Source organism: Bufo gargarizans, chromosome 2 (genome assembly GCF_014858855.1).
Source record: "Bufo gargarizans isolate SCDJY-AF-19 chromosome 2, ASM1485885v1, whole genome shotgun sequence".
NCBI classification, from domain to species: domain Eukaryota; kingdom Metazoa; phylum Chordata; class Amphibia; order Anura; family Bufonidae; genus Bufo; species Bufo gargarizans.
This window is the reverse complement of record NC_058081.1, coordinates 338,854,186-338,866,737: the sequence shown is the minus strand read 5'-3', so window position 1 is coordinate 338,866,737 and position 12,552 is coordinate 338,854,186. Positions and strand designations below refer to the sequence as shown.

Below are 12,552 nucleotides of genomic sequence, written 5' to 3'. Positions count from 1 at the left end.
ATGAAACAGAATCTGACATACATGTATTTGCCCATGAGACAGGGAATGGATCGGAGACAAATGTGAGGGCACTGGTGCAGTATGGTGCTTTAAAATATTTTGATGCTATAAATAAAATCCTAAATGGTTATTGTTTATAATAGATAACAAAATCCTATAATTATATATTTTTCCAAAATACATTTAAAATGTAATACAAACCAGAGAAAATGCTGTTTCGTTATGCGTAGCGACTTCCGTCTTGTACATGTACGATATATGTGCAATGCTTTGTGTATTTCTTTACTTTATGAATTACATAAATGATGTAAAAAGGCAGGAACACGAGAAATTTAATAATCCATGCCTCTAATTATAGTTTACTCCTATGCCTAGTAAAGAAAGGCACAGATTTAAGGCTTCTTAATGTTTGAATACACAAAATCCTAGTATTTTCCCCTTTGGACGTGTATGAAGAAAATTTACAAGTGAAAGGGAAAGAAAACGAGTTTAAGTTTTAATTTGGGGGCCAGCTATATTGTTATCCGTCAAACTGCCAACTAACTTCTCCCTGCTTACAATGAAAAGAGTGTCACTGGCAGAGAACTGCCCGCACTACAATCAAGTAATCTCTTTCATCCACAGTCCTGATCCTTTTAATAAACAAAATACGAAAAGGCAGTCAAAATTACGTCTCGCCTATTTGAAAAGCTAGGAAATCCTGAGAGTACAATTCCCCACTTGTTATGTTCTTGGACCATGTGACTTAAAGTCATTCTGAGGGATAAAAGGCCCAAGCTGGTATCAGGGTTCTGCCATGCTTTTCCCTTAGTTCCCAGTCTTAGCCCATCTGTTGTTCAGAAAGCCAATGAATGGCATGTGTCAAGAGAGTCATCACTGAGCAAACTGCCCAAAGAAATCAGCTAGGGGACTTCCTTTTTTTCTGTCTTGCACAATGGTTGTGGAGGCAGCCACCATATGGCGAATAATTAGTTTTTGACCCTACTCCAGTAAAATGTTCATGCCTCTACCGGGCTCTATCAATATGTGTATTAATGAGTCGGACTGGAGAATGCCTTTGCATTAACAAACATTGTGATACCTATTGTGTAGTCTTTTTGGAGAGAAATAGTTGCACACACAGTGGCCTAGATTTACTATGAGTTAGACAGGGTAGACAGCCACAGAGGGACTCTTTAAATGCAACAAAATTAGAGTACTTTCACACTAGCGTTTTTCTTTTCCGGCACTGAGTTCCGTCAAAAGGGCTCAATGCCGGAAAAGAACTGATCGGTTATATCCTAATGCATTCTAAATGGAGAACATTCCGTTTAGGGATGCATCAGGATGTCTTCAGTTCAGTCTTTTTGACTGATCAGGCAAAAGATAAAACCACAGCATGCAACAGTTATATCTCTGGCCCAAAAAACTGAAAACTTGCCTGAATGCATTTTTTCCCATAGGAATGTATTATGTAATAAATGCCGGATCCGTTTTGCCGGAAGACACCGGAAAGAGAGATCCGGCATTTCAATGCATTTTTCTGACTGATCAGGCATTTTTAAGATTGATCAGGATCCTGATCAGTCTTACAGATGTCATCAGTTGGCATACGGCGACGTAACTGCTTGCCGGATTACTCTGCCGCAAGTGGGAAAGTAGCCTTACTACAGTGGCTTAGGTTGTATGTTAAAAACTAGCACATCTATAAATTGCATGTCTAAAAGCTTTCAATTGTCTTAGTTATTTATTTATTTTTGTCACACTTTGGTGCAAAAGTTACATCTCGGGTCCTTGCTCTTTCCCTCTTAGACATTTATCTTTCCTGCTAAGCTACACCCTTTCCAGCCAAAGCCAAACATGGCAAAAAAATTAAATGCATTGTTTTGGGTCAAAATCCACTAAAATTTAAGACAAAGAGTTAATAGAAAATCCAATATGTATTCCACTATACATTGCACAATATATAGCTGGTCTTATTAACAAGAGGCAAGAAAGTGCATTTCCAGTAAATTTTCCATTTAAGTGTATACAGCTTCAGTTTAAAGGGCTTCTGTCACCCCCCAAAACTCATTTTTCATTTTTGGGCATATTAAAATCCTTATTGTACGACTATTCCCTATATAGGGCTCTTACCTTGCTCTGTGGCTTTGTTTAATTAAAAATCAAGCTTTTAAAATATGCAAATGACTTCACTACCAGCAAGTAGGGCGTCTACTTGCTGGCGGCCGCCGCATCCTCCTTTTAAAAAAATGCCCCCTCCTTCAGTTGATTGACTGGGCCAGCGAGCGCTCTCCTCTTCTGGCTGGCCCTGTCTGCAATTCAAATCCCGCGCCTGCACCTTACGTGTCTTTATTCAACGCAGGCGCTCTGAGAGAAGGACTCTCGCTTCCTCAGCACTTCCTCAGTGCGCCTGCGCCGATGACGTCTTCTCTTTTGGGTTTAGAGAAGATTTTGCTTATTCAGCACAATGTAATGATATGAAATGCCTTACAGAGTCGGGAGGTGTAAAAAGTCAGGCATCGTGCATGTATGCGTCCATTATGACGTGATGCTGTGCGACATCAGGCCACAGTGCAGAGCTGCAAAGTGGTGGCGCAGTCCGGAGCAGGAGCGATTATTATAATTTTTTTTTACTTAATTATTTGTGTATGCAGAGTGCTGTTGCATTGTGTTTGCTTTTGCGCTTTCAGCTATGGAGACCTGCACCTGCGCACTGGGATGTGCGGACTAAAGCCTCATGCAGACATCCGTGGAACACGGTCCGTGAGATACCGGACTGCCATTGCAGAAGTGCACGGCGTCATTGTTTGCTATGACGCCGTGAGCTCCTGCGATGCCAGTCCGGTATCTCATGGACCGTGTTTCACGGACGTCTGCATGAAGCTTAAACCGCATTTATTTTTTTGCAGTCTGCATTAGAGGTGTGGCTGACTTCATTGGTCATGCAACCCTAACTAACCTGTCTGTCCCACAGGCTGATTTTAATTAGTGCAAATGTAAAGCTGTAGCCTTCTCTTCCTGCATTTATTGGAGGCCATTTGGCACAAAGAGAGGTAAAATACAGAGTGGGCTCAGCATACATGTGGAACCTGCATTCCCTTTAATGGAGGCCAGTATAGTACCAGTGGAGGTAGTATTTAGTGTGGGTTCCTGTCTTAACCGCCTCCCGACCATGTAACGCACGGATGCGTCCGGGAGGCGGTCGATTCATTCCTCCTGGACGCATCCGTGCATCATTTCGCGACAGGCGAGATTTCCTGTGAACGCGCGCACACAGGCCCGCGTTCACAGGAACGGAAGGTAAGCGAGTGGATCTCCAGCCTGCCAGCAGCGATCGTTCGCTGGCAGGCTGGAGATGCGATTTTTTTAACCCCTAACAGGTATATTAGACGCTGTTTTGATAACAGCGTCTAATATACCTGCTACCTGGTCCTCTGGTGGTCCCTTTTGCTTGAATCGACCACCAGAGGACACAGGTAGCTCAGTAAAGTAGCACCAAACACCACTACACTACACCCCCCCCCTGTCACTTATTAACCCCTTATGAACCCTTGATCACTCCCCTGTCATTGATCACCCCCCTGTAAGGCTCCATTTAGACGTCCGCATGATTTTTATGGATCCACGGATACATGGATCGGATCCGCAAAACACATACGGACGTCTGAATGGAGCCTTACAGGGGGGTGATCACCCATATAGACTCCCTGATCACCCCCCTGTCATTGTTCACCCCCCTGTAAGGCTCCATTCAGACGTCCGTATGATTTTTACGGATCCACGAATACATGGATCGGATCCGCAAAACACATACAGACGTCTGAATGGAGCCTTACAGGGGGGTGATCAATGACAGGGGGGTGATCACCCATATAGACTCCCTGATCAACCCCCTGTCATTGATCACCCCCCTGTCATTGATCACCCCCCTGTAAGGCTCCATTTAGATGTCCGTATGATTTTTACGGATCCACCGATACATGGATCGGATCCACAAAACACATACGGACGTCTGAATGGAGCCTTACAGGGGGGTGACCAATGACAGGGGGGTGATCACCCATATAGACTCCCTGATCACCCCCCTGTCATTGATCACCCCCCTGTAAGGCTCCATTCAGACGTCCGTATGATTTTTACGGATCCACGGATACATGGATCGGATCCGCAAAACACATATGGACGTCTGAATGGAGCCTTACAGGGGGATGATCAATGACAGGGGGGTGATCACCCCATATAGACTCCCTGATAACCCCCTTGTCATTGATCACCCCCCTGTCATTGATCACCCCCCCCTGTGAGGCTCCATTCAGACGTTCGTATGATTTTTACGGATCCACGGATACATGGATCGGATCCGGAAAACACATACGGACGTCTGAATGGAGCCTTACAGGGGGGGGTGATCAATGACAGGGGGGTGATCAATGACAGGGGGGTTAAAAAATGTCAAAAAAATTTTTAGACATTTATATTCCAGACTTCTTCTCATGCTTTAGGGCCCCTAAAATGCCAGGGCAGTATAAATACCCCACATGTGACCCCATTTCGGAAAGAAGACACCCCAAGGTATTCCGTGAGGGGCATATTGAGTCCATGAAAGATTGAAATTTTTGTCCCAAGTTAGCGGAAAGGGAGACTTTGTGAGAAAATACAAAAAAAAAAAAATTTCCGCAAACTTGTGCCAAAAAAAAAATTCTATGAACTCGCCATGCCCCTAATTGAATACCTTGGGGTGTCTTCTTTCCAAAATGGGGTCACATGTGGGGTATTTATACTGCCCTGGCATTTTAGGGGCCCGAAAGCGTGAGAAGAAGTCTGGGGTCCAAATGTCTAAAAATGCCCTCCTAAAAGGAATTTGGGCCGCTTTGCGCATCTAGGCTGCAAAAAAGTGTCACACATGTGGTATCGCCGTACTCAGGAGAAGTTGGGTAATGTGTTTTGGGATGTATTTTTACATATACCCATGCTGGGTGAGATAAATATCTTGGTCAAATGCCAACTTTGTATAAAAAAAATTGAAAAGTTGTCTTTTGCCAAGATATTTCTCTCACCCAGCATGGGTATATGTAAAATGACACCCCAAACCACATTCCCCAACTTCTCCTGAGTACGGCGGCGATACCACATGTGTGACACTTTTTATTGCCACCTAGGTGGGCAAAGGGGCACACATTCCAAAGAGCACCTTTAGGATTTCACAGGTCATTTTTTACACATTTTAATTTCAAACTACTTACCACACATTAGGGCCCCTAGAATGCCAAGGCAGTATAACTACCCCACAAGTGACCCCATTTTGGAAAGAAGACACCCCAAGGTATTCCGTGAGGGGCATGGCGAGTTCCTAGAATTTTTTATTTTTTGTCACAAGTTAGCGGAAAATGATTATTTTAATTTTTATTTTTTTTTCTTACAAAGTCTCATATTCCACTAACTTGTGACAAAAAATAAAAAATTCTAGGAACTCGCCATGCCCCTCACGGAATACCTTGGGGTGTCTTCTTTCCAAAATGGGGTCACTTGTGGGGTAGTTATACTGCCCTGGCAATTTAGGGGCCCTAATGTGTGCAAAGTAGTTTGAAATCAAAATCTGTAAAAAACGGCCGGTGAAATCCTAAAGGTGCTCTTTGGAATGTGGGCCCCTTTGCCGACCTGGGCTGCAAAAAAGTGTCACACATGTGGTATCGCCATACTCAGGAGAAGTTGGGCAATGTGTTTTGGGGTGTCATTTTACATATACCCATGCTGGGTGAGATAAATATCTTGGTCAAATGCCAACTTCGTATAAAAAAATGGGAAAAGTTGTCTTTTGCCAAGATATTTCTCTCACCCAGCATGGAAACATGACAGGTGCTCAGAAAGTCAGAGCTGCTTCAAAAAGCGGAAATTCACATTTTTGTACCATAGTTTGTAAACGCTATAACTTTTACCCAAACCATTTTTTTTTACCCAAACATTTTTTTTTATCATAGACATGTAGAACAATAAATTTAGCGAAAAATGTATATATGGATGTCGTTTTTTTTGCAAAATTTTACAACTGAAAATGAAAAATGTCATTTTTTTGCATTTTTTTTTTTAAATTTCGATTAATAACAAAAAAGTTAAAATGTCAGCAGCAATGAAATACCACCAAATGAAAGCTCTATTAGTGAGAAGAAAAGGAGGTAAAATTCATTTGGGTGGTAAGTTGCATGACCGAGCGATAAACTGTGAAAGTAGTGTAGTGCAGAAGTGTAAAAAGTGGCCTGGTCATTAAGGGTGTTTCAGCTAGGGGGGTTGAAGTGGTTAAAGACATCACCTTGTCATTGGCGGGCAGGCACAGGTGATTTTGTACAGGATGTACTGTATTTGTCAATAATCTCACATTTATAATGTAGCATTAGCTTTAGTACATTTTCTATAATGAGTATGGCATGATTGTATTTACTTGATTTATTTGTGTTTGCAGAGTGCTGTTGCATTGTGTTTGTTTATGCTTTTATTTATTTTTTGTCAGATCTGATGTCTGCAGGGATCTGACGGGGGGAAGGCACATTAATTTTGTGGTCTGACCTGAGTGATGCAGGGATCTGAGGGAAGAATACTTAGGGATCACATGAATTTGGGGACTGATCTGAGGTCTGCATGGATCTAATGATTTGGGGCCACATGAATTTGAAGTCTAATTTGAGGTCTGATTTAAAGGATGGTGGGATGGGGTTTATAGGGAGCCACATTAATTTGAGGTCTGATCTGAAGTCTGCATTTAAGGGAAGGAGGTTATAAGAGGCCCACATGAATTTGGGGTCTGTATGAATTTGTGGACTTTATAAAATTTGGGTCTAAACTGGAGTTTGTACGAATTTGGGGCTAATCTGTGGTCTGTACCAATTTTAAGGTCTGTCAAGAGGTCTGTAATAATTTTGGAATCTGGTCTAGGGTTTAATGCCTAAAGTGTGCCTTGGAGTCCATACTTTTTTTGTTCTGTAGCCCTGTCCTTTGGCCTTTTTTATTTTTGCTGTACAGTGTTTGGGGGGCATTGGGCAGCACTGTCAGTACAGTAATGACGGCACACGGGGCAGCAGTGGAAACAGTACTGGTGAAAGCTACAGGATGGCAGTGTTAAAGAAGCAGCTGGATAGAGGATTTTTTTTCCATTTATTAATACTGGTGTCTTCTTATATAGCAGAGAGGGTAGTACAACTCTGACCAGTGTCTGCACATGATGGTCTGGACCAAATGGAGAAGAAAAGGAAAGTGAACAACTGAAATAAATGGAGACATCACTTGTAAGTCACTGGATTTACATTTGGTATACTTGTGACTGCTTCTTATAAAATACTAGCTGAAGGACCCGACTTCGCACGGGTATATTTAATCTTTTCATTTAATGTTTGTGTGTGTTGTTAAAATATATCGACAGTATCCACTATAACAGTAACTTCTGCAGCACACCGCCCCCCTTAACAATGACCTCCACATCCCCCCACCCCTCAACACTGCCCCCCCACAGTGCTCTGTCTCCTTAAAATGGGACCTCCACAGCAGCCCACCCCCTTAACTTTGACCTTTACAGCAGCCTGCGCCTTTAACAGTGAGTTCCATAGCACCCCACCTTGAGAGTGACCTCCACAGGGGCCCACCCCTTAACAGTGACCTCTACAGCACCCCCTCTTAACACTGACCATAGGTTACAGTCCCCTTAACTGACCTCCACCATTCCTGACCCCCTTAACAGAGACCTCCACAGCAACTGCCCATTTAACAGTGACCTCCACTGTACCCATTTCCCTTAACAGTGACCTCACAGTACCCCTTTGCCCCTTTAATAGTGGCCTCCACAGTGGCCTGCCCTCTTAACAGTAACATCCACAGAGCCCTCCACTTTATTAATGACCTCCACAGTACCCCGTCTTCTTAACATTGATTTCCACAATAACCCGCCCCTTTAACAGTGACCTCCACAGAGTTCCAATCCCATAAAGTGTGACTTCCACAACACACCACCCCCCTTAACAGTGACCTCTATAGCACCCCACCCCTTAACACTGAACTTCATAGCAGACGGCCCCCTTAACTGTGACCTCCACCATTCCCTGCCCCCTTAACAGAGACCTCCACATTGCCCAACCCTTTAACAGTGACCTTCACAACATTCCACCCCCTTAACAGTGACCTCTATAGTGTCCACCCCTTTATTAGTGACCTCCACAGTAACCCATCTCATTAACAGGGATTTCCACAACAGCCCGCCCTCTTAACAGTGGCCTCTACAGCAATCTGCCCCTTAACACTGACCTCCATAGTGGACCGTCCCCTTAACGGTGACCTCCACAGCAGCCTGCCCCGGAGGTAGCCAGAGGTCCGGTTTTATGCCAGACAGTCCGGCTTTCAGACTGGCACATGGCCTGGACGGACACAGGGATGTCCTTTTGAACAGCTCACTCTCAGACAGCAGCACTGTGAAGTCTGAGCATGACCTGCAGGGAGAAAGTCACCCTCACTCCCACCCCTGCAGCTGACAAAAGTTTATTTTTACCTTCATTTTTTCAATCCCCGGCGGCGGCGGAGTGGGAGGGGGCGTGACTTAACTGGTCGGGGGCATGGCTTAGCGGGACCTTGGGGCGTGGTTTTTAAGTCCGTCTTTTGAGGGTGGCCTGAATGGCCACCCTACCTGCCCCCTTAACTTCCACAGCACTCCGCTCCCTTAACAGTGTCATCTACAGCGCCCTGTCCCTTTAAAGCTGACCTACAGCAGTGAAGAAAAATAGCTGGGTTGCTATGGAAACCTGGTGTAAAGCTGTGTGTATGTGGAGACTAAGGACCTGAGAGCTTCTATTGGCAGATAAGGGACATGTGACTGTGTGTATGGCAATTGGGATATGAAGAGAAAGAACTGCAGGTTTCTATTGGCTAATGTAGGTCATGTGATGTGCCATATTTGCATTTTTTGGGAATATCTCAGGATCGGTACGTGCTAGAGAGTGACCTGGTCTAAAACCTTCCCGAACACCTGATGTACCTATGTGCCAAATTTCGTGATTGTAAATGTGATGGTGCGGATTCCTTTAGAGGACATACACACATACACTCAGCTTTATATATTAGATGTTTAAATCTCATTATTAGAAAGTAGAGTCAGTATGTATTGATTTGAGGAGAAGGGGGAGCGCAATTTGCCTGCTCTGCCTATGGCACCAAAATACCTTGTCTCGGCCCTGCTCATTAGTGCAGCTTTAGAGGACAGGAGGTGAATATGCGCACTACCTTCACCACACTCTGGACTTCTGCAGGTGCTAATGCTGCCTATGTTCTCACTGCATACGGCTTTGGGATGTAGTGCGCCTAGTCAACCATCCTGCCCCAAGTGTCCTCCTTGTTGAAAACCGAAATATGATCACCCTACCTAATACCCTGCTGACCCCAGGATTCTGGTTCTCCAGAAGATTAATTTTCTGTATAAACATAGTTAGGGACTATGGGTAGTAAAACATAATGAGACACAGTAATTAAGGTCAGGGTGACTGGGTCAGTAATCGAGGAGAAGGAACAAAGTACCAAGGTGAAGGGCCAGGCAGACCAAACCAAGTTAAGGTGCATTTACACCTTGCAGTGAGCAGCAGATTGACATTTTCATACAGGTGCATTATTTCTGGGCAGCATATCACTATTTAGACAGCACAATCTGCTGTCGAGAAATTGAGGTGCCTGCATGAACGACAGGATCACACGATGAACGAGCGTTTCGCTCATTCATTGACTGATCGGCGGCACATTTACATGAGCAGATTGTCGGGAATAAGTGTTCCCGATAATCTGCCCAATTATTGCAATGTGTAAATCCACCTTTAGAGACTAAACAGATAGTTTTAGAGCAGAGCAGGATAACTATATAGAAGGCAAGAACAACTATAATTGGTACCAAACAAGTGCCTACATTTTAAACAGGATTTGTAAATTTGCCTCACTGACTGAAAAAGTGACCATTTTTGTAGTCTGAAAACCATCTCTAAGACATCATAAATAAGCCACCAGAAGAGTCAAATGAGATAAAATATCCCAAACAACCAGAGGAAATCAAAGTAAGGCTACTTGCACATCTGAGTTTTGCTGGATGCAAAAACACTTCTGTCTTGATAATACAACCGTCTGCATCCATTATTAACAAATCCGGTTGTATTATCTATAAAAATAATCATGACGGATCCGTCTCTAAAACCATTGTAAGTCAATGGATCCGTTTTCTTTTGTGTCAGAGAAAATGGATCTGTCACCATTGAGTTACAGTCTGAGTCATGACGGATACACTTGCTCCGCATCCCAAGACGCACTGAGAAACGCTGCTTGGAGCGCTTTTGTGTGCATCATGGGAACGCAATGAAACGGAACTCCGTTCCCTTAAGTTCAGTTTTGTCCCCATTGACAATGAATGGGGGCAAAACTGAAGTGTTTCCCCTGCTATAGAGATACTATGATGGATCTCAATAGCGGAAAGGGAAAGCACAGGCGTGAAAGTTGCCTAAGCAATTACTCCTTATAGGTAAAATGTGTCTTTAATAAAAAAAAAACTGCCTGTTACCTGGAGTGTTTGATTGACTGTTTGTGCAGGATAACAGTTTCCCATGTAGGTTTCTCCCATTCTTTGGATGTCCAGGAGACTTGTTACTAGCAATCTTAGAGTGGTGTTGCTCATCGGGAGACGTTGCCATATGAGCAATAAATCTAGGACATGGAGAATTATGTGATGCGTTTGGTTGCTTGTTCTGTAAAGAAATAAAATAAAGAATTGAGAGAATTTTAGTTGCCCAAATAAAAAAACAACCAAAAGTCGTCTAGCTAGTACCATGCAATCTTTATGATATTTGCATTGCACAGTTTATTTAAAGTATGCTCCAGTGAATGTAACTTCCTCGAAACTGGACTGGAAACAGGCTTCTAGAGAACTTGCAGAAAAATACATCCACTTCTCCAGCACTTCCATAAAACATATCTTTTTTTTAAATAAATTTACAATGAAAAACATCTTGTACGATAGCAAACAGTAGCCAACATGCTTCAAACTCCTAAAGGCCAGCTTTACTGTTAGACAGTTTTGGTAAATATGACCCTTAGGGCTGTATTAGACTGGCAGATTAGGCTGACAATTGTCGGGAAGGAAGCATTCCTTCCTGACAATTGCCTGCTCGTCAATGAAGGAGACTACTGCCATGACATGCAGCCAGGGGTGGACTGGCCATAGACGCTACAGGAAATTTTCCTGGTGGGCCGATGCCCCATAGGGCCACCCAAGCCCTCCTCACTGATGTTAGCTAGGCACATACACCTGGGGGCATGTTAGGGGTCGTTATTAGAGGAAGTCCAGACAGCATAAAAACGTATGGCCAGCTTGGTGTGTGGCCTACATCTTTCTCTTAAGCCCCTGCTCCACATCTTAATTGGAGGAGGATGAGGACAGTATGTGGTCACCACAGAGGGTCAAGCATCTGGGGAGGTATTTTGTCCTGCATTGTGGTATTTGGTTCTTTAGGATGGTATTCTGTGCTATACTATTGTATTGCTGACCCAGCCAACTTGTATTGGCTCCATCTACTTGTGTTGCGCCACCTTCTGTCAATTTGGACCCACCTACAACATTAGGGCCACTTTAGGTTCCCAGTCTGCCCCTGCATGCAGTGATCTCCTCCACACTCGTGCTCATACAGAATCATTGTTTGACAGTGTGAGATTGTGAAACAGCTACTTCTGCATAATGTCTGTACTTAAACTGTCATTTGGCATTCCGGGCACTAGAGGCCACTGTTTTGCAGCTATAGCCAGCACACTCTGAGATTTGAATATGCAAAACAGATGATGACTCATGCTGCTGCCTGTGAGTGAACCAGGAAGTGTGTTGATCTGGCATGGTGGAAGGATTGTGCTGTGAGGGACTGAATCCGATTCCATCCTGGCTTGCAGATGTCGGCAGTTAATGGACCCTCAGAAGAAGGAGAGTAGCTGTTATATCCTTTCTGTATCACTGATTGTGTAGCTGTTATATCCTTTCTGTATCACTGATTGTGGTTACTGATTGTAAAATATTGTGTGGCGCCTGAAGTTACAGAGACTAGCCTAGGCCTCGTATTAGTTAGCTAGTTAGGGTTACATCGTTTTTTTAGGCTGTACTGTACTGGACTGCAGCACAGTTATTGACTTGCAGGCTCTGTTGCGTTTGCCACCGGCTAGGGGTGTCCTCTGTAGGGGCACAGCACGACTTTCAGGCTCTGCTGTGTCCGCCACCGGCTAGGCCTGGCTAGTAGGCAGAGACATTGACTGTGGGTCCGGGATATAGCGTTTCTATGCATGTTTGTATTTCTTTGGTGATGCTTCTGTTATTATTTGTTGTCTAAGTAAAGTTTTTCTGTTCTTGCATATTAAGCTGGTGTCAGTGTCGCTTTCCTTGTCTGTGACTTTGCTGTATTCTGGGAAGCCCACCCCGGTACACGGCTTACAACAGCAGCAGAGCATGATTAGATGGCACGACCTGCTGCCGGCAAACGATTTTTGTGACTGCATAAAATATGTGATTATCCAATGAACGAGTGT

The 12,552-nt window shown here is 43.9% G+C and overlaps 1 protein-coding gene across 2 annotated transcripts in view; it reads right to left on the bottom strand.

Moving 5' to 3' along the window:
* The window catches only part of LOC122925946, a 405,237-nt gene that overhangs the window by 272,830 nt on the left and 119,855 nt on the right, over positions 1–12,552 (bottom strand). For both annotated transcript variants that reach the window (XM_044277293.1, XM_044277294.1), the window contains exon 3: positions 10,550–10,733. In XM_044277293.1, the coding sequence (XP_044133228.1) occupies positions 10,550–10,733 (184 nt within the window). The remainder of the gene's footprint in view (positions 1–10,549; positions 10,734–12,552) is intronic.